Raw genomic sequence first — 22598 nt, forward strand, 5'->3', positions numbered from 1 at the left:
GAAAAATAGGATTAGTGGCTGTTTTTCTGCAAAAACATTGGTATTAACATGGATAAAACGTAATATTCTTTAAGACCAAAAAGAAAAATAATAAAAAAATAAACTTAAACTGCTTATAATGTTCCTTTTTTTTTTTTTTTTCGTTTTTACTATTAAAGCAGAACCGTGTAGCTTTTAGCCACTAGGGGCGCTAGACCCGTAACTTCCAGGTTTTGGCAAACTGATCGCAAACCGGTTTGAACCGCTTCTAAAGACAAGGTCATATCCCCCGTCTTTCTGGATTAAATACTACATCAGAGAAGCAAAAAATATGCCGCATCAGGTAAGTGTCATATCTGTTTTTTTGCCGAACAACAACTTAGTATGTTATGTAGCCTGGTAGCTTAGCACTTTAGCTCCTACAAAACTGAAGAACGGACTCGGACATATTCGGTAATGGGTATTTTATCCCGTTGCGCTTTCCTCAAACACCAACATGTAAATTCTTTAGCAAGATTAACTTTTGCTTTTCCTCTGGAGACTTCTATTTTTTTTGCCTCCTCGGGCGTCATTTTCCTGTCTTTGCTTCCCTCGGCCGTGACAAACGTTGGCTCGAGTAAGTATGGCGTCATACTCGAGGATGAGAAAAATAGAAGCTGTTGTTTTTAAGGGGACTGCCGTAGAGCGGCGCTGTAGGTCAAGAAATGACCTATTCGGCGACGGATCCGGACTCTCTGAAGATAAATAGGCGAGTTTTTGAGAAGAGCAGTCTGCACGAATTATAGATATGCGTTTTACATTGAGCTGAAAAATCATAATTTCTCAATGTATTACTTTGGCGAACACTTGCGCTGTGTTATGTTAAGGACTTCCATGAAGACATTTGAATTTACAATAGTAAGACATGTACTATTTTGTGAGAATAACGGGGAAAAAAAGTTCTCTCCTTCGAGCCGGATTCGAACCAGCGACCTAAGGATGTCCATGTGTACACTACAGTCCTCCGCTCTACCAACTGAGCTATCGAAGGGAGATATGGGCGTGACGTAGTTTCCGGGAAATATGAAAGGCGTGTGCCACGTCCGCATGTTGAAAAATCTTGTAGTTTTTCGCTGCTCTAGTCATAATAGAACAGTTTAAGATATTTGCCTTTAGGGTAAATGATGGACGTTATGACGTGGATCCATGTCCCTTCAGTTGCCCGACGTGTAAAATCTTCTATTTACCGCAGACTTAATATTCAGTTCATGCGAGAGTGATTCGGACCGAATGGTTTTGAAGTTAAATATATTTATTTTATTTTCCCATACATGCCCTTACAATTGTCCAACGTGTAAAATGAGTTTACCACTGTTGTGTCTTTGTAATAGTCTGTCAATGAGAGACAGTGATTCGTGTTGAATTTGCAGGTCGTGCGCGTGGGTGTGACGCGCTGCGCGCTCTCGTTCACCTGGCTACGTTTTTGCGTAACCACCGTAAAAGATGTAGTAGCGAGAAAACGGCTACTTCAACATTTATAGCTTTTTTTTTTTATTATCTCAGACTATATTGCGCTTGTAAACAAAACACCGTTTCGGTCAAAGCGGCAGATGATTTTCCTTTTCTCCCATGGCCGTGCACAACATTGGTGTCATTTAAACTTGTCAGAGGGGGCAGACGTCTGTAAAAAAACTTTCGTTTTGGGTACAAACTTTCAGCACGCTTATGCTAAACTTCGCCGCTAGCTTAAACTATCATAGCATAAGCTAGTACACGGTAGTGTGTTGTCTAAATCTTCGCTATTCCCGTGCGGGAGGCAGTTTACATGGGTCCTAAGAGCATGTCTTTTGGTTAATCGATAAATGCACGCAGTACAAGCCAGAAAAATGCTACCAGGCTGGTTAGCTACAAAGCTAATGCTAGCTGTTTTAGCTAATACAAGGGGAATTAGCTCAAATGGTAGAGCGCTCGCTTAGCATGCGAGAGGTAGCGGGATCGATGCCCGCATTCTCCAATAATATTTTCATTTTTTAAGTCTAAAAAATTTCTGTGACGATTGCTCGAGCAGCCCAAGAAGTTCCCACTTTTTTGCGATTTTGCTGGTCCACTCAATTTCAATAATTACGGTTATTCGTGTGTTACTGCGAGAGTTCATAATTACGGTTATCCGCGTGTTACCGCGAGAGTTCATAAAGGCTCAATAGATTGGTGAAAAGTAAGCCCACCAGCTCGGGACATGATTGGCCCACTGGAATCTGAGGCGCGCAGCGATTGGCTGGTTGGGCTAACTCTGGGCTTACTTAGCTCTAACACTGGGATGCAGCAGGTAGCGGTCGCGGCGCGGGGGATCGATGCTGGCAGTTGGGTTTAAATCTAAACTTCACACCGGCAAAAAAAGATTGACCAGCACGAGAAGTTCACTGCAAACATAACAATATTTTTTTTACTTGAACCAGATTATTATTATTATTTTAAATTGCCTCCGTTTTAATAAACCTTTCCCGCGGTAAAACGTTTAGCGGTTGCTATGACAGCGTGATTGGGAAGGTGATATTGTGTGTGCAGATTATTTGATAGTCTGATTGCACATTTTGTGGGGAGCTGTGTGCTGAGATTTTGGCTTTTTTTTCTTTTGTTATATTGGCGGGTTTTTACGTTGTGTTTGGGCTGGAAACAGTCAGATTTAGCAACACTGTGTAGTGCTGTGTCCAAACAATTAACTCAAAACTCAAGAAAAAGTATAAACAGATGCTTGGATTAACATAAGCACTGATGTCAGGCTGAACACTAACTCAAGTAAACATTTATACTAGGAAAGGCAACTACATCAGCTAATGAGCACAAGGATCAAAAGCAAGTAGTGTTCCCTGCAGGTAACCTAAATTTCTTTCATTTGGCTGAGTTTCTCTGTTTGGTTCTGTTCCTCATGCCCCCTAGCTGCTGTAGCTAACCTTCCCAGTATGAATGTTTACTCCAGTGTTGACATTTGCAGCAGAAATTAATGGCGCTGCTTCCTGCTCGCTCTCGTTTGCTCAGCGCTCGCTTGTTGTATTTGGAAATAAGTCAGAATATCCATGCCGCACTAGCAACGCTGACCAAAGCCGTCTCCAAGTAGGTTACGAATGTAGTGACCCCAACCCTCTCAGTAGCTGACTAGCATGTTGCTTTTCTAGCTGTTTTGATTTCTTGAATTGTATGATTGACAAATTAAGATATGAATAACATAAAATTGGACACTGAGGTAAAGAAAAAAATCAAAAGCAAAAAAACAAACAAAACCCAAATAACCTCCAGTAAAATTCTGATTACACATTATTCAGTGTAAATAAATATCATCTGATATGTGAGATTTCCAGTATGAGGAATGGCTGTGATTTAGAGACTCATTTATTACCAATTCTATTTACCATTTTGATTATTGTTTTATAAGTGAACATTTGTATTTTATGATTGTGTACAGCACTCTGGTCCTGTTGGTGTTTAAAGTGCTTTATAAATAAAATTGGTATGGTATGGTACTGGCACCATGCTACACAGTACTGTACAAAGCAACTCCGCGCAGCCCACTAGGGCTGTACAATTTTGCCAGAAATCAAAATTGCAATATATTTCAACCATAATTGCCATTGCGACTTAATTTTTGAGTCACTTAATTTTGACTCACTCTCTGCTGTAACTCTTTTCCCTTCCATGCGGAGGCAAACCCGCTTTAAACATGTTACCGACACCTAAAGGATGCGTTTTATCCATTAATTGTTACATAGCTAAAAATTGCAGACCTCTGCGATTCGGAAATTGTGTTTTTTAAAATTGCGATTCTATTGCAATAATGTCATAATTGTTCAGCCCCACTGCCCACCACCACAAGTACATTTTCAACCTAAGAGAAACACCGCCCAGCCTAGCATCTACAAAAATATCAGTCATGTCATTCCCCAAAATGAAACATCTTTTTCCAGACTTTTGTTCACACTGTAACGCGGTTAAAAAAATGCTACTTTGTTTCACTATTGAAGAGGAATTATGCTTGATTTTTTATATATTTTAGCTTTTTCTAAATACCCTTGTTGGAAGCTTTAACACAGCTGTTGAATGCTGGCCTGCTCAATTTCAAATATGGGCAGGGTAAAAATGGCAAGGCGAACTAAAAAAAGAACTGACACCAGCTGGATTGGACCGCACACCCTCTTCTCTTCACCGTGTGACTCAGCGTCTGGCCGTGTATTTTTCTTCACGTGAACTTTTACCAAAGCTTTGGTTTGACCGAGTTTAGGCGGAGTTTGAAGCCGTTTCCCCCGAATCGAACGCCATGGAGAACTTGGAGAAGCAGCTGATTTGTCCCATATGCTTGGAAATGTTCACAAAGCCCGTGGTCATCCTACCCTGCCAGCACAACCTGTGTAGAAAATGTGCCAACGATGTTTTTCAGGTACGCTTTAAATCGAATTTTAAGAAGAACTCACTGAACCCTGTTGGTTGTGTCTACCATTTAAAGCGGAATGTTTAAAATGTATTTCCTAAACTTTTTAAAATGATTACTTCAAAAAGTGTATGAACACAAGTTAGTGTGCAAATGACAAATACACTGCCACCTCCCAAAGTATATGCTTTGTTTTCAGATTATTTATGCAATAAACGAAAGTTAGAAAATGTTTAGAAGTTGGATAAAGTACCCAAAGTATCATATCTCTGCGTTTACACGATCCTCAAACCGCATGGGCCAATTTTTGAGTGTTCACAGCACGGTTCAACCTTGATGTTGCCTGCCTGTTAATCCCCTGGATTAACGTTTCATAACCGCTAAGGCACTAAATACAGGTTTTGAATTGCTTTTGCCTCCAGGCGGCAAACCCATATCTGCCAACCAGAAGTGGCTCGCTGACGTCCGGCGGCCGTTTCCGATGCCCGTCCTGCAGACACGAGGTGGTCCTGGACCGGCACGGGGTCTACGGCCTGCAGAGGAACCTGCTGGTTGAGAACATCATTGATATGTTCAAACAGGAGTCAGGCAGGTGAGAGAACCCCCCCCCCCACACACACACACACACACACACAAAGAAAATCACAAACCTTAATGTGTTTTATTGCAATTAAAGTTTGCACATGTTGCAAATATAATACCATGCATAAAAGTAAGTGGAAAGTGTTTAATAGTCTTCCACAAAAACAAAAAACAATCTGAAAATTGTGGTGTGCATTTGTCTTAAACCCACTTCTCTCCAGTACCCCGAAATAAAATTCAAAGCAACCAGTTCCCTTTCAAGCTCAATAACTGTAAGAGTACATAGGTGGATGAATGCAGCTGCTCTGTGGAGGCCTGAGAGGTTTTTAGAGAACATTAGCGACCAAAGAGCCCCATCAAGGCCAAAGTAGTTGCGTTGCGGCTTTGAACATCTCATGGAGCACTTCTCAATCCGCCACCTGAAACTGGAAAGAGAACGCCGTAATTACAGCCCTACCCAGGCATGGCTTTTCCCCTAAACTGAGAGTCCTGGCAAGGAGAGCATTAATCAGAGAGGCAGTGAAGAAGTGACTCTAGAGGAGTTGCAGCGATCCACGGCTCGGGTAGGAGATCCTCTCTGTTTGCAGGCAAACATGGTGGTGGCAGCAGCTATTGTTTTTCAGCTGTGTAGGCTAATCAGAGCTGGAGGGAGAAGTGTTGCCCCCTCTAGTAGGACAAGGGCCATAAACATACAGCCAGAGCAGCTACATGAGGCCCGTTTACTCTACACTTTTTTAACCGAGCCGAGACCAGTCCGAGCTCGGTAACCGAGATAACTTTTGTGTAAATGGTCAGCAGACATAACCGGACCGCGCTAACTGCAGACCAGTTCCTGAGCAGGTCTCGGCCTGTTTTTTTTTTATCCCGGTTATCTGATAAAGAGCGCATGAGCAGACTGCGTCATCCCCTTACAGTCAGCTGACTGTCCGCGGTTTTTCCGCCATGTCTGGCTGCACGTCCCGATTCACACTCCATTCAGACAAATTTCAGACATTCATAGCTAGCTTCCTTACCGTGCCACACGGTTTCCACAGATGATTCTGCTTAGCAGTGTGATGAACCTCAGTGTCTGTTGTTGTTTCCTGTGTCTGTAAATCCTTATTAGACGTTTGTTTGTCTTATCCACGTCCCAAAAGCCGACTCTGTCAACTAAATTCACCAAAAGTTGCCGTCTTTGCCTGACTCTCCGCAAACAACGAAATATAACCAAGCATAACTGCCTGAATGTTACGGGTGCTGCCATTTTGGTTTGCTTGGTCCTGCCTTCAATCCCAGAGAGCGGTAGTACCGCACATCGTCACTAGGAGGCGAGGAGCAACCAAGGAACCAAGATAACCGAGATAGCTTGACGGTTGTCAGAACCAAGCTCGGCTTAGACCAGGGGTCCCCAAACTTTTTAGCCTGCGACCCCGAAAATAATGGTGCCAGAGACTGGTGACCCCCTTTTAACACGTGGGAATTTTATTTTCTCTTTCGGGGGAAAATTACGAGAATAAAGTAGTATTTTTATAAAACCGTTTACAAAACATGCAGCCTCCCACCTGCATTAAAATTAGTAATTTCGAGCATTTTGTTATATTTTGGTATCAGTTTCGCAAATAAGGAAATACTAAATATTTTGAGCACATCAGCATCAAATCATGTCGTGACTCCGAGGGGTGTCCCGACCCCCACTTTGGCCATAAAGCATATTTATCTGTTACAATGGCCTAATCAAAGTCCAGATGTGAGTCCAATTGGAAATGTGTAAAAGAGTTTAAAAAATGGACGTTCATAAATGCTCTCCACCCAATCAGACTGAGCTTGAGCTATTGATCTCAGAGGGGAATGAATACACATCCACATCACTCTTAAGAGTTTTACTTAGAAAAGATTTTACCATGTGTAAATTCCTTCTGCTTTAAAATGAGGCATTACTTTGTATTGATTGAAGCTGCAACATAACAAAATGTGAAAGGCGGCGCATTAGTTCATGATTTAATGGTTGCACCGTCTTATGTGCAGCAAGTACCTTATTTATAAGACACAGAACCAAGAAAGTGTGTAAAAAGGAATGAACGGAAAGTGTCACGTCACTGATTTGGTCAAAGCACCCGAGGCTTCTGAGACATTTAGCTGGAGTGGCTTACAGTCAGTGACTGAATAGCCTAAAAGTTTTGATTGTATGTATAGTATCATAAGAATTAGTTTCTTAATAGGCATTTCTGATTCATAGCAAGTAGAAATCCTCTGAAACCTGTGCTTCAGCATTCAGCTACATCCATTATCTTGCTGACAGTGCACGCATTAATGGAAAATAAAGTCTGACGGCTCGTCGATAATCTGCCAAGGTGTGTAACAGTGACATTATCAAAAGCGACGTCACATGTCACATCATTATGCCGTGAAATGACCGAAAGGTGTTGCTGTTTTCCATCGCACCTCGACAGCAGCAGCAGGCCAGCGCAGGAGAGGAAGGAGGAGACGCCCATGTGCGACGTTCACGAGGATGAAAGGATCAACATTTACTGCGTGACCCACGGCGTGCCCACGTGTTCGATGTGTAAGGTGTTTGGAGCCCACAAAGACTGCGAGGTGGCGGCTCTCGACAGCGTCTACCAGACAAAGAGGGTGAGGACTCTGAGTTTTTAGATGCTCTCTTCACTAAAGGAAAGAATAATCTTGTCTTCACATTCATATGAAAACAGTTGTAACCAGAAAGCAAGCAAACACACACACAGAGTATAAAAAGACACCAGCTTTTATTTTTCTCCTCTACATCGGACAGTAAATCAAACTATCCTGTTATAGGTTAGTTAGGATTACCCACATTGTTTTTATTTGCTGAATATCAGAATAATGAGACAGAAAATATTCAGTTTATTTTTTATTTGTTTTTTTAAAATTCAGCAATGTACATTTCCTCTGTATTTTCTGGGTTTAACTTGGGGTCAAACAGTTTGGGTGTCCTTTCACAAGCTTTTGTGATGATGGTGTACGTGGCGAACCCGATATTTGAACCAACAGGGTTACGCCTAAAAGGTTTTTTGATAAGGTGGGTGGTGACAGATAATGAGCTGAGGTTGCAGACTGAGGCTGACTTTTAACCGGTGAGGAGGCAATGGATGACTTGAACAGATGGATGCAGGGAGAACCAGACTGACCTGAAGTGGCAAGCAGAACCAGACTTGATTCAGAGCTGCAGGCATCATCAAACGTGACCGGAAGTTGTAGACAGAATCTGACTGGAAGCCACCAACGTATTTCCAGTGTGAACAGAGCGACACACAGAATCCAACTGGAATCCTTCTTCCAGACGGTGCACACAAGCACTAGTAAGCAGACTAGTGGGCAGGACGAGGACCGATCCCAGGGATAACACACGAAAAAATGAAGGGAGGTCTCCGGAGTGAACAACACATGCAGCTGTGGAAACAAGACAGACGTTCTGGCAGGGAACGGATGAGTGAGGCGGAGTGACTGGTGATCAGAGTTGGTACTAAGTAGTAGGGGTGTGCAAAATAATCGTCATCACAATGCATCGCGGTTCTAATTTTAGCGATCCAATGCATCGGTTCTTGACGCCAAGAATCGATTTACTAATTTAAAAAACGAATAAATAAAATTGCATGAACAGTTGGCGGACATCAGCCAAAAACAAGTGGAATACAACTTCCAGTCCAGTAGATGTCGCTGCGGATGTGTTGACGCCCTCTGCCTTGTGTCACAAGCATTTCCAGCTGTGGGATACTGCGACGGGTCATTCATAAACAAAACATGGAGGAGACTGAGAACATTTGCCCGGCTCCATCACATGTCAAGTCAGATGTTTGGACGCATTTTGGCTTTAAAAACAAAGAAGGTAAAAACTAAATTGATATGACTCACCCAATTTGCAAACACTGTTACATCGTAATGAAATACTGTGGGAACACAACAAACTTAAAGGCACACATGCAGAGGCGCCATCCAGAAAAACAAGAGCTGCCAGCACCGCAAGCGCAGATTAAACAAACAATATTCGATTGCAAGCTAGCTCCAACATCTACACGCACAAACATTTGAATGTTTTCATTTCATTGGTTTAAAGGACCACTGAGGCCATGTAAACGGCACTGATTATCCTTATTTTATTTTAAGTTTTATAAATCCTAAGCACTTTTTGTCAGTGTGTCCACTCCAGTAATAGTAATATTTGTTTTCATGGCAATACCTCCAAAAGTCATTTCAATAAATACAGCTATGTATAAATTCAGTTTCTTTCAGTTACAGTATGTATCAATTGAAGACACTATCCAGATCATACACAGCCAGTCAGCCACTGGTAATGGCTGTATTTATTTCTAACAGTGTTCAGTGAAAATATCACAATACATCGCAATAATTTAAGTATCGTGATGCATCGTGATAGAATCGCATCATGGCATGTGAATCGTGAATCGAATCGTGACTTCTTTGGCAATACCCACCCCTACTAAGTAGTTGCAGCAGGCAGAGTTGATCTGGTGCTGAGTGGTGGCAGGGAGGTGACTGATCTTATAGGATGGTGACAGGTGGTTGAGAGGAGTGGAGCATAAAGTGAAATAAATCAATCCAGACTGTCCAAACAAAACAAAGAAAAACCTAAATTATGACAGAACCCTTCCCCGGCATAGCAGGGTGCCTGGAAGCTTTCCCAGGCATAGCAGAGACTCAGAGGGATAGTTCAGAGGACCCTCCTGGTGGAGCAGGGTTTCTGGAGGTCCACCTCGATGTAAGAAGGCTCTAGAAGGCTGCCGTGATGGAGTAGGGCTCTTGGAGGCCGGCGGCGACGGAGCAAGACCAATGGCGAGTGTCGACAGCGGTGCAGGGCTCTTGGTGGGAGTCGACAACTCAGACAAGCACCTTGGAAGAGAAACCTGCATCTTTTCTGAAGCTTGGGGCCAGGAATGACCAGAAGCTTGGTGACCAGGAACCTCTGTAGCAGCCCTTGTAGGAGCTCAGGTAACAGGATCCCACGCAGTAACTCAGGAAGTGACCTCCCGTGCAACAGCTCCGACAACAGCTTAGACAACAGCGAGACTTCACATCCAAATGCACAAAGAACAGAACACAAAAATAAACTAATAAGGCTGTTAGAACAACAGGGAACTGAGGAAAACACAAACGCGATAGAAACCCAAAACCTAACAGCCGAGGATCATAACCATGATGGCTTCTTCTTTGCTGAGTGGTCTTTCAGCCCACATCAGAACAGGACTCAGTTCCCTTTGTTGCCAGCTGCAGCCAGCATCTCACAACATCTTTTGCTCTTGTTCTGGGCTTGACACACATTTTACACCAAACACACGCTCATCTCTGAGACCTAGAATGTGTTTTCTTCCTGAACAGTTTCTTCATATTATTATTAATAATAATAATGCATTTTATTTGTAGGCGCCTTTGTTGACACTCAAGGTCACTTTACATCATTTAACATAAAAACAGACACAATATTGAAATACACAGTAAAAATAAGTGCAAAGTGCACTTGCAATCACAGTGCGTAGGCTCCTCTAAACAGATGAGTTTTGAGTTTGGATTTGAAATGTAATGAGTCTGCGTTATGGAGATCAGGTGGGAGTGAAATCCAGAGCTGGGGAGCAGAGTGGCTGAACGCCCTGCTCCCCATGCTTACAACATGGCCATACAGTTTGATTTATTTATTTCAGACACACAAGTGTATAATAACGACAGTATATGTCCATATATCCATATAACATAAATTAAAACAGTCTGAAAAAGGGTGTATTGGCAGAAGCAATAAGCTTATAATGCCCACCCTGCAAAGCAAATTTACATTGGACTAGAAAGCAAAAGAAAAACAAAGAAAAAGATAAAACAGATGGCTACTGTTTATAATACATACCAACGTATGATTTTAGGAAAAGTATTATTCTACAATAATAACATATTGCGAGAGAAAAAAAAAAAAGGTAACGCACAGTAAGATGAATAGAAGAGGATCTGAGGGTACGGTCAGGTGCAGCAATGTGGAGGAGGTCCGAAAGATATGGAGGGGCAAGGTTGTGGAAAACTTCGAAGGTAAGAAGAAGTATATAGTAGTTGATGTGATATGGGAAAATGATTAACAACAAGGGTCCCAGGACAGAGCCCTGTGGAACACCCCAGCAATATTATGTTTGGTGAAACTGTGGAAAGGTGCTTTAGGCTGTTTCCTTGTCTGTTACATAAGATGAACCTGGCTGTATTTTGTTCTGTGGAATAGACATAAAAACAAGATTTCAGTCAGTTCCAGCAAAATCTTCAGACTCTTGATCCTTGTCGGTCTGGACTGCTTTGAAAATATCAAAACTCCTCCAATTTCATAACCAATAAAATGTCTGGGAAACAAGCGATCCAACAGCGTAATTTGAAACGTTGCCGTCGCGTCCGTGTGTCGGGTCTTCACCACGGTGCCGATGAAAGCCATTACTCGCCGTTGTTGGTCGCTCCCTTTGTTCAAGCCCAAAACTCGTGAGCGAGCGGATGTTGAAGAGACCGAAGTTGATGGTTTTATTATGAGCGACCGAACCAGGCGGACCAAACCACTGATAAACGTGCCGACTAGTGTTCCTTGGTGGACGAGGAGCAGTAGACCAGGTAGATTGAATAGAGTTTGGCCAATCACTGCTGAAGATCCGACGAGAGCCTTGGTGACTGTATTTCTTATGAGGCAGGTAGAGGATGTCTGGACACTGGAACAGCATGAGTTCTCAACCACTCTCAGAACCTGGTGCATAGTACAACCCATAGTACAAAACTTCTGCAAAAGTTTCTATTTTGAATAAAGTTTGTTGCGAGTAAACACACGTCATTATTTGATTTTCAGCCCATTTAAACGGTGCATTCAGAACACTTTTCTTTTAATCTGAACACATTTTAATTCAATTCAATTCAATCTTATTTATGTAGCGCCAATTCATGAAACATGTCATCTCAAGGCACTTTACAAAGTCAGATTCAATCAGATTATACAGATTGGTCAAAAAATTTCTTTTATATAAGGGAACCCACATCTGGTGGCCAGTTAATCACATCCGGGAAAGTTACGCATGTAAACGAGCTCCTGTCGCTAACCAGCTAACAAGCTAACAGCCGCATTAGACGAGCTACCAGACTGACGTTCATGCAGCTCCTGAAGCTCGACTTCAGCTGCGCAGCACTCCACTTACAGCCACGAGCCAATCGCTGTTTGCGTTTCCTCCCTTTGAAAATGAACAAACGTCAGATATAGTAAAGACTTACCCTGCTGTTTAGCTCTCTTCACCCTCATCAATGACTCCATGCTATTTTAGGTCCTGGGTCACTTTGGTGCTCATTGACGACCGCCTGCATGACAAGTGACGCGTTAATCGCGCGACACAACGAAATCGATAATGAAATTCATTGCCACCGCTTTTAGTTGTCGATTTTTTTTTGGCAATTTTAATGATTCCTCGTTGCAGCCCTAGAATCGACCTATTTGAAGCTGAAAACGGCAAGAAATCGTCATATTGGCTTTAGCGAGTAGAAACCCCAATTTGTGTAAAGAGGGCAAACGTAGTAATGTAAATGTAATGGAGGCTAATCCTTTTGGTGGAGCAAAAAAAAAAACATTATGAGGGTCTTTTTATGTCATGTATGTCAGCATCTGGTTAAAAGTGTCCCTGATTGCATTAAGTAATCCCTCCCATCTTACCTTTGTCTGCAGACCGAGCTGAGTGACGGGATCACCATGATGGTTGGGAGCAACGACAGGATCCAAGGCATCATTAGTCAGCTAGAGGAAGCCTGTCGCGTCATAGAGGTCAGTGTCGTGCGCCTGCAGCGTCCGGCTGCTCGCAGCGGGCCTCAACCTGTGCCATGCACTACCCCACCTGTAGAGACTCACAAACTAATGCAGTGTGTCCTTGTCACTGCCACTCTATTTGCTTTTTTCAGCATCAGTCTGTGGGCTCCACACAAAAGGAGGGAGAGGAAAATTGCTGTTTTCAGTGCCATGTTGTTCTGTTCCCTCACTTTTTCTCTCTCTCCCTCAACAAGCACCAGATTTCTGCTCTGCCCCTGTAGCGTTGACAAAAAAAAAAAAAAAAAAAAAAAAAGCAGCGTAATCGATGGGCAGTGGAACAGGCAGCTTTACTTTGGTTTATGTGTCACAATTAGGTTTAGCTGAGAGAAAGCTGGGTTGGTTCCAGTTCCCCATGTGTCGCCTTTAGAGACTTTACTCAAATCAGAAGTATTGAAGGAGGTTTGCTGTCTCGTACGGTGCCTAATTAAAGTAATTGTTGCGCTTAAACCGCATTTCGAAGAATATGTCTCTAAATAAAGTGCTTCGGGGGGTCAGTCTGAGGTCAAAAGTGCTATTTATCACTCACAAATCACCTGATGTGTGTAATTCATTATTTGGATGGATACAGATACAATTTAAAGCCTCAGAGGGGCGTTTGAGAGCATTAGTTAGCTAACAGCATCAGAAAGTTGAGGTTTGAACATTACATTTGAGTAATATTCAAAGCAACTACAAACCCATTAAGACACGACTCTCCAACTAAACTGACAAACCAGGCAAGGAGAGCATAAATTAGAGAAACAGCCAAAGGGCCTTTTTTTTAACTCTGGAGGAGCTACAGAGATCCAGAGCTATTCATGGTGCCCTTTACAGGTCTGTGCAGCCAATAGATACCGATAATGAGAAGGAGCCGTACGCAGTCAGTGAGAAGCCGTGTAGGCCAGTGGTTCCCACCCTGCTCCTCAAGTTCTCCTACCCTGCATGTTTTAGATGTTCTGAGTTGCATCAGACCTGATTGAAATGGTTGCATGACTTCCTCAGCAGCCATCAAGGGCTGAAGCCTCTAAACCATTCATATAAGTCAGGTGTGTGGCGGCCTGGAGGCACCTAAGCCTACGTTCACACTGCAGGCCTTAATGCTCAGTTCAGATTTTTTTTTGTGAAATCTGACACAACAGATACAACTTAAGTGTCCCGCATGCGTAGTTGAGGACGCGATGACGTCACACGTAGCAAAGCGTCCTCAGTGTTAAAGTAAACATGGATTATAATGCTGCAGCGCATTTTGCGATCTTTAATATATTTTCTAACCGGAGCTTTCTCTCCACTGACTGCTCTTCTCATTGTAGTCCGCTATGGGTGTTGTCTTTCTTCCCGCTTCTACATAGCAGGACGCAGAATAGTTTGTCGAGTATCTGGGTCGGATAAATGCGACCAGGCCGTACAGACACAGGTCGCATTTGAAAAGCTCAGATACGTATCGGATTCAGGACCACATATCCAAGTGGCCTGGGTCGTATTTGAAAAAATCCCATCTGTGTTGTTCAGACTGTCATGAAAAGATCAGATACAGGTCGCATATGGGCAAAAAAATTGGAATTGGGTCACTTCAGGCTGCAGTGTGAACATAGCCTAAGACATGCAGGATGTCGGTACTTGAGGACCAGGGTTGGAAACCACTGAAGGTGCTCTGGCCAGATGAGACCAAAACTCACCTTTTTCTCCCCCATGCCAAACTCTACGAGTTGCTCAAAGCTAAGACTGCATCCCCGGAGTGACTCATCAGCCTAAGGTGGTGCTTTCCTTTTTCTGCAGGAACAGGTAACCTGATCAGAGTTGATGTATGGAGCTAAATACACAATAACTCACATTACCTTCTCCCACCTGTAGATTCACAGACCCACTGGACAGCAATGCCAAACACTCAGCCAGAGCTGCAGAGGAGCGGTTCAGGTCAAGGATACGCACGGGTCATAACGGCCTAGTCAAAGTCCAGACCTAAATACAAATGAGAATCTAACCCCGTTTACACTACACTTTTTAAACCGAGCGGAGACCAGTCCGAGCTCGGTAACCGAGATAACTCTCGATTGTAAATGGTCAGCAGACTGAACTGAACCGAGCTAGACATAAAAATAAAAGGCCGCGCTAAATGCAGACCAGTTCCTGATTCCTGTCTCGGCCTGTTTTTTTTTTTTTTTTTTTATCCCGGTTATCTGATAACGAAGAGCGCATGAGCAGACCGCGTCATCCCAGTCAGCTGTCCGCTGGTTTTCCGGCGTGTCTGGCTGCACGTCCCGATTCACACTCCATTCAGACAAATTTCAGACATTCATAATAATACTAGCTTCCTTACCGTGCCACACGATTTTTACAGATGATTCTGCTTAGCAGTGTGATGAACCTCAGCGTCTGTCGTTTCAGGCGTCTGTAAATCCTTATTAGACGTTTGTTTGTCTCATCCACTTCCCAAAAGCCGACTCTCTCAAGTAAATTCACCAATGGTTGCCTTCTTCCCCTGACTTTCCGCAAACACCCAAATATCACAATAATACTCAAAGCATAACTGCCTGAATGTTACGGGCGCCGCCGTTTTTATTTGCTTGGTCCCGCCTTAAATCCCACAGAGCTGTAGTACCGCAGATCGTCACTAGGTGGCGGGGAGCAACCAAGGAACCGGGATAGCGTGGTGTGTAAACGGCTCGGCTTGGTTAACTGATCCAAGCTCGGACTGGTCTCGGCTCGGATCGGTTTAACAAGGGTATGTAAATGGGGCTTTTGTGGCAAGACATGAAAATTGACCCAACTGATCCAATGTGACCTGGAAAAAGAAAACATTTCAGTCACTGGTGGTGTAAAACAATCTATAATAAAACAATTGAAGTTTCACAAAACCAAAGATTCAAGGGGCGTGAATACCTTTGCAGGACCTTTTTTAAATTAAAGAAAATATATAAAAGATAAACACGCTGTGATTGTCTTAGATTTTCAATATTCAAAGATGTCTTCTCCCACAAATTACATTTGCATACACTCACTCAGCTAACCTAAATTATTCATGTGGATTGAATTTCCCGTCTTTCCCCTGCATGCTTTTCCCCCCCCCCCCCCCCCCCCCTCCTCCAGGAGAACAGTCGAAGGCAGAAGACCAAGGTGTGCGAGAAGTTTGACCAGCTCTACTCCATGCTGGAGGGGAAGAAGCGGGATATGAGTCAGAAGGTGACGGCCGAGCAGGAAGAGAAGGTGAATTACATTCAGGGCCTGACGAAGAAGTACGGAGACCATCTGGAGGAGAGCTGCAAGATCGTGGAGAGAGGGATTCAGACTCTGGATGAGACAGAAATGGCTCTTTTCCTTCAGGTCTGAAAGTGAAGTAGAGTTTAAACTTTTACGGTTAGGTTAAAGAAAAAAGTCCCCTTTAAACAGTATGTACGTTTGTCTCTTTCAGAATGCAAAGGATCTCCTTAAAAAGTGAGTACTTGTCCACATAAATAAACAACCGGCAAAGGCTGTAAAAATGCAAATTCATTTTTTTTAAGGTGCTCCTCTGGGTTTAAAACTTTTTTTTTTTTTTATTGATTTTCTTGTGAATGATTCACCGAATCCACATCTGCTGCCGCCGCACTCCAATGCCGCTCGTTCACACTTTCTCTGTGGCTGACGTGAAAAAATAAATCTGTGAAATGTTGCAAATCCCTATCTTGAGCTGTGGCATCCCGAAATAACCCGCGAAAAAGCGCCGAAAATCGCAAACGCACGAATGCGCTTCGAAAAAGGTGCCACCGCGAGTGTGTGAGGCTGAAATTCAGTCAATGGATGTGCTATTTTAAATAATTGCTCTCAGGATGGAGGAGGCATCCAGCACGGCACACTTGGACAAAGTTGAGCACGGCTATGAGAAAATGGATCACTACAAAGTGAACTTCAGAAGAGAGCGCCAGGCTCTGAGCAGCATCGACTTCATCCGAGGTGACGCGACAGATTATCCACCACGTGCTTCTTTTTCCTCCAGGTTTCTGTCTCTTATCTGACCGTGGCTCACTCTCTTTGCAGATGACGACGGCGAGGATGAAGAAGACGTAGACGCAGGGGCGGCAGAAGGCGCACGGACTGTTTCTGGAGGGGCTGCGAGTTCAGCCTCCCCGGCGCCGCCTAACACCCCCCAGCAAATAGACTCCTCCCTGAGCCCAACCACGAGCTGAAGGGCTGCTTCTCCTTATTGTTGGTTTCTGACCAGCTGTGTTGTATCTTTACATCCGTGACAAAAGGGAATCTCTGATTTTAGGGCAGAAGTAAAGGAGGAAGATGATAACAATAACACAAATCAAGTCTTATTTCTTTTCATCACATTTGTGTATTCCAGTTCCCCTCTTCTGATCTTAGGCACATCTTTTGATAGACTATCTGTTGCTGTTGGCTTTTTCCACGAATCAGATATATTTTTCATACCGCCTGACCTTTAATAACTCGCTACTTGAACTACGTAATTAGACGGCAGAAGAAAAGGGCTTCACTCCCTCTTTTATCCCTGTCGTGGTGTTTTTTTCATGATTGATGTAACTTAATGAGAGCAGCGGAGATTTGAAGAAGAAAAAAAACATCACTGTGAAATTATAGTATTGCTCATTTCTTCTATTTTTTAATCACATAACATGGATATTTTCCTATATGTGTCTTCATTTTTGCCATTTTATGGCAGATCTTCTATACATTGTGACATTAAAATTAATTTGAACTGTATTTTAATAATGATGACACCCATTACTACGTATTTCTTTCTATAATAACTACATTTGTGTCCTATTATATTAGAATATCATTGAAAAGTCAATTTATTGTAGTAATCCATTTTACTTTCATGTGATATCTACTCAGTATATATTTCAAACTGCTATTTCTGTTCATTTGTGGCATACAGAGAAAACAAAAAAAACTTATCATCTCAGCAAATTAGAGATTTACATAAAACAAAGAAAATTATTTCAAATATTGTAATCTACACAGTCATGTGTCACTCTGTAGTGCAAAAGACATTGAACTCAAGGAGTGGAAGCCACAAAAGGTAATTGCTAAAGAAGGTGGCTGTTCACTGAGTGCTGTATCCAAAAAAAGTTGATGGAAAGTTGGGTGGAAGGAAAAATTACCGTAGAAAACGTTACACAAGCAACAAGATTAGCTTCAGTTTTGAGGAGACAACTAAGCACTAGAGTTTGGGCAAGATTCAGACATGGACTGCAGCTGGAGTCTGTGCTTAAAGAGCCACAACACGCAAGCATACCTAGCTGCAGCAGATGATAACAGAAGTGTCTTATTTAATATAAGGGTAAAAAAAAGTTACCAGACTGTTGCTCAGTGGTCCATAAACCTCTTTTCTAATTAAATTAAATGTCCCATTTCATTCAGAAGTTCAGGTCCCAGGAATAGTGAGGGGAAACAGAATTGAAGTTGCTTGGGGTCCAACGTGAAGTTTCCACAGGCAGGGACAACTTGGTGGGACATGTCTTCTGATGGTGTTGCTCCACCGTGTCCCAATCTACCAGGAAGTGGAGCCGTCCCATTTTTCCTCTGCCGACAAGTTTTATGGAGTATGCTAGGTTAATTTTCACGATGGACATCTGCCCACACTGCCAAAAGTACCACTACCCGCTTCATTGACCCTGATGGTACTGGGCTTGATTGGTCAGCCGACTCACCAAAGCTAAACCTTGTAGAGGAAGTATTGTTAATAATAAGGAGAGAAAACCCAGATTCAACAATGCAGACAAGCTGAAGGCCGTTATTAAAGCGCCCTGGGCTTCTTATTACACCTGAGCAGTCATTGGTTGATGGCCTCCACGCTACATCAGTGCAGTAATTTATGCACAAAGAGTCCAAGTATTGAGGGCATACTCGGCACTTTACTTGGACATATTTTCAGTAGGCCAACAATTATGTATTTAAAAAGAAACATTCTGATGTTAGCTGTAAGCTAAAATCAAATAAAAAAGAAATGCTTTTGGTATTTCGCTCTGTGAGAGGAATCAGAGTAATTACAATTATATTTAAAAAGAAAAACTGTTTTATGTGAGATACACCCGCATGATGTTGAATCCTCCTCATTTCTCCAAGGTTTTTTTCTTTTTCTTTTTCTCTTTTTTTTTGTGTCAATCACTGAAATCGCCTTGTTCAATTAAGAGTCTCCCAGGGCTTGAATGCCCTCGCTTTCCCACCTCACAGCCAGCTCAGGAGATTATGCGCTTGGTCCGGTTCGTGCTCACGACTCAAGACGACGCAGAGGCTCTTCGTGGTCTCACCTTGACACAGCTTCAGTTCAGACGTAGCCTATCACTGAGTCCCATCTAATCACTGCGCGGCATCACTCTGTGAGTTGGATCCCTTACAAATGGGGCCCAGAGCAGCACTAGGAGCTCTTAGCGGCGACGTGAGAGGATGAGTCACTCGGTGCACAGATCTTCTTTAGTATACCCTGACTCTTTAAGGTCAGAGATCAACACACACAGGCACGCATAATGCGGTTTGCTCTCATTAGTGGTGCATATTGGAGCTCTACGCTTGCTTCTTGATGGCTTGATAAGATATGTATGTTGAGGGTGCAGGTTGCAGAGAAAATGACTGTTTGCCACTGCAGGAGCTCCTATCTTGACATATTTTTAATTTTTTTCTTGCTTTCTTTTTGGGTGATTGGGTTTTACGGTTTGCATTGCCACAATTATCTACTTATCCGTACAATTTGGTCTAAAATGTGAAAAATATATGCTCTCGTTAGGATTTATCTGAGCATTCCAGCTACACGAGTGTAAACCTTAGAAATCAGTTCAATTCCCATGTTTGCCTTGGAGCTTCGCTTTACTCCTGTAAGGATGTTGACAGAGAAGTGTAAGAGTTGCATTTATTTATTTTTTTATTTAAAAAATAGAAATATAAGACGTGTCGTTGCACAACAGAAAAAAAAATGTCTGGTTGCACATAAGTTTATTAACAAAACATAAATATCATAAATACAGCGGTTCGTAAATCTAAAACAAAATACAAATTCATGTCTGAACCAAAGAAAAGTGCATCTTCTGAAATTCTACAAATTCGACACCAACATCAACATGGCAAGGTATTAACCCGACCCGTCCAGCCCGTTTACGCTCCATCATTTTTCAGGTTAAAGCTAGAAAATTATAGAGTGATAAAGCAGCACTATATTGCACACAGCATGTTTTTGTGCTAATAAATGCGGAACGAAAAAAAAAGAAGAAGAAGAAGAAGAGAGAAACGGGGAGAACTGAGATCTTTGGCGGGCTGGAGAGGTGGTTTCATTTCCCAAACAGCTCCATCATCCTTCTGTTGTTCTGCGCCTGCTGGGCCAGCTGTTCCGCCCGGGACATCTCCATCATCTCCCGCAGCAGGTGGAAGGTCAGGTCGAGGGATATCGGCGGTTCCTCGGACCTCCTCCCCCTCTCCATTGACTCGTCCCCGCGGTTGGCGAGGCCACCTATGAGCGCCCTGATGTTGCCAACTTTCCCCTGCAAGAGGCGCCGCGTCAGCTGGAGCTGCTGCGCTCTGTTGAAAATGGACGGGGATCCGCCGGGATAGTACAAGGATGGGAAAGAGTCAGAGTCCCCGTTTCCCAGCCGGATGAAATACTCCTCTCCAAGGCGCTCCAGAATGGGACCCGACTGCCGCTGCTGCTGCTCCTGCTGTTCGGAGTTTTGGCTTTGGAGATCGGGGATGCGCAGGGGACCGCCTGGGCTCTCAATTGCCCGACATTCGTAGCGCGGTAAGAAGGCAACGAGCAGAATCACGGTGGTGCCGAATAAATTGAGCTTCATGTCAGGATTTCAGCTGGGAATCTGGTGAAAGAAAAAAAAAACAGCATCTTAAGGATTCATGTCTGCTGCGTAAAGAGACAATTACGCACAAGAAAAAAAAACACCGGGAAAGAGCTATTGGTGATTTAATTTAGGGTATGCCTGAATAAAGTCTGTTTTAATAATATTTAGACCTGCTTATGTTAGGATTGATAAGCAAAACTGTGCGTAACCCCAATTTTTAATGTTAAAACCTTTACTGAGATGTACAAATTACAAAAAAAAATAAAAAAAATCCAACAACAAACGAACATAAAAGCAGCACTGATAAATTTTTTTATTGAGGATACAAAAAACATGTCAAACAAAGCATAAAACAGAAAAAGCGCCCGGGAAGATTTCCCTACCTTCAGTACAGGTAGTCCAGAGGTCTACAGCCTTGTAGGTTGCCAAGTACAGTTGGCGAGATGCCGCCCTCCTTCGCTTCTCCGAGGAGACAAGTATATAGTTACTTAAAGGGGGAAGAGATGCTGAATGGACTTTTATATAGCTGCCGTCACTACAGGCGCGTCGCTGCCAGCCCCAGATTGAGTTTGCGCGTCCTCGCAGAGGTGGAACGTGAATGGACGCCTCCGACAAAGTGCTTCAGTTCGGATGGGATGAGTCATACGTGAGCGTGCGCACGCGTGCACAAACATCTACCCCCCACATCCACCCCCCATTTGCGCTCGCAGATCAGGCCTAAATAGGTGCCACACCTACAGGCATTTTTCACTGGAAAGGGTTAGTTGGAGATTCTAGAAGCACTTTGCTTAGAAGTTAATGGAAGTGTTGGATCAATATATGCTCTGATTGGGTGTTTTTGTTTTGTTGTTGTTTGTTTTTATATCTGAGTTCAACATTTAGTTAATATTTCTGCTTCTCTTTGATCAATACAGTACATGGGCTGCAGGAATATCCCGAAAAGGAATGCCTGCTCTTTAACAGGTGCGTTCAAAATGAGTTATTTCTGCTTGTTGCACCAAAATAATGACTCTAAAGCAGTTCCTCAATTGACCTGAGTTGCAATTAATGAATGTGCATTTGCAAACACCTCAGGCCCAGAGAGAGACACACAGGCTCTGGTGATTCATTGCTGCTGCACATATGTACGTCACCACCTCTCTCCGCCTTGGCCACCTTGCTTTAGAGGAGGGACCTGCCTCCCGAAACTGCTTTCAAGATGTAGAGCTCAGTCTGGTGTCAGGCAAACCGTTAGAATGTTAAATCATTTCATTCCTTAAAGCTGTATTTTCACCCTTTTTTTCTTGATTATGTTTGTAACGCCTCTGAGATTCTGGCTCCAAAAGAGTTGGACAAAGTTGGTACTTTGAGTAACTCGCCTTAACAATGTGACAAAAACTTTTCCCATTATTCCTAAAGAGGAGCCCAGACATTTTTATCAGGAAAATGTATGTTCCAGACAAACGTCCAGGGGTCAAACTCGATCAGCGGATTCTGTGCTCGCAAGTAAAAGCAGCCAATCTGTGGAGGAAATTTGATTTTTTTTTTTCTCTTCCGTACGGGTAGCACAAGGCAAGATTTTTACATAATAGATCAACACAACGTACCGTATAAGTTAGCAAATCAGGTCTTTGTGAAAGGGTGTCTGCAAGAGTTATTATTAAAATAAATAAATTAGCAGAGAAGCCTTGCAGAGAAGGCAAGTGATGTAAGGCTGTGGTGCATTTTCACATCTAGATTTCTGGGCTACGTAGGCAAGACGCTTTGTTTGGCTCCAGGCTGACATTGCTAATCACCTGGAACGCACCGTCATTACAGCGAAGCATGGTGGTGGAGGCATCATGCTCTGGACATGGTTGGTCAGAGTTGATGGGAAGATGGGTTGAGCTCAACACAAGACAAGCTGAAGACCAAAGATAAAAAATCTTTATTTGTCTTCCTTGGGAGACATTCCTCCCGGGCAGGAGAAACAACCGCTTCACCGACTAAAACATACAGTCCACAACATTAAAAAAATATAAAAATCATGAAACATTTTCCACAGCATTTGGTCACCTCTCCAGCCGTT

The 22598-nt window shown here is 43.0% G+C and overlaps 2 protein-coding genes and 2 non-coding genes across 4 annotated transcripts; 2 read left to right on the forward strand and 2 right to left on the reverse strand.

The window, feature by feature from the left end:
• The first annotated feature begins 206 nt into the window (after positions 1-206).
• Positions 207-17468, forward strand: trim55b (tripartite motif containing 55b). Its single transcript, XM_036131450.1, has 9 exons — positions 207-322; positions 4232-4387; positions 4801-4970; positions 7390-7570; positions 12651-12746; positions 15855-16088; positions 16177-16199; positions 16573-16697; positions 16782-17468. The coding sequence occupies exons 1-9, from the start codon at positions 311-313 to the stop codon at positions 16928-16930; spliced, it is 1146 nt and encodes a 381-aa protein (XP_035987343.1). The 5' UTR covers positions 207-310; the 3' UTR covers positions 16931-17468.
• trnay-gua lies at positions 924-1009 on the reverse strand. The gene is given in 2 exon segments: positions 924-959; positions 973-1009. It is a non-coding gene; the product is annotated as a tRNA-Tyr (tRNA).
• trnaa-agc lies at positions 1900-1972 on the forward strand. Its single transcript has one exon. It is a non-coding gene; the product is annotated as a tRNA-Ala (tRNA).
• A 2148-nt stretch (positions 17469-19616) lies between the features above and the next one.
• On the reverse strand, positions 19617-21160 carry crhb (corticotropin releasing hormone b). The gene is made up of 2 exons (XM_012879667.3): positions 20935-21160; positions 19617-20569 (listed from the first exon to the last, which is right to left on the reverse strand). Exon 2 carries the CDS (start codon positions 20546-20548, stop codon positions 20033-20035), a length of 516 nt encoding a protein of 171 aa, XP_012735121.2. The 5' UTR covers positions 20549-20569; positions 20935-21160; the 3' UTR covers positions 19617-20032.
• Between the last annotated feature and the right edge of the window lie 1438 nt (positions 21161-22598).

Source organism: Fundulus heteroclitus, unplaced genomic scaffold, assembly GCF_011125445.2.
Source record: "Fundulus heteroclitus isolate FHET01 unplaced genomic scaffold, MU-UCD_Fhet_4.1 scaffold_437, whole genome shotgun sequence".
Classification (NCBI taxonomy): Eukaryota; Metazoa; Chordata; class Actinopteri; order Cyprinodontiformes; family Fundulidae; genus Fundulus; species Fundulus heteroclitus.

Bases quoted from the DNA above. Each gene is read 5' to 3' on its own strand.
- trim55b (XM_036131450.1), top strand. The intron at 7,571-12,650 runs GTGAGGACTCTG...CTTTGTCTGCAG, and splicing joins GCGTCTACCAGACAAAGAGG to ACCGAGCTGAGTGACGGGAT. The intron at 16,698-16,781 runs GTGACGCGACAG...CTCTCTTTGCAG, and splicing joins CAGCATCGACTTCATCCGAG to ATGACGACGGCGAGGATGAA.
- crhb (XM_012879667.3), bottom strand. From the start codon at position 20,548: ATGAAGCTCAATTTATTCGGCACCACCGTGATTCTGCTCGTTGCCTTC.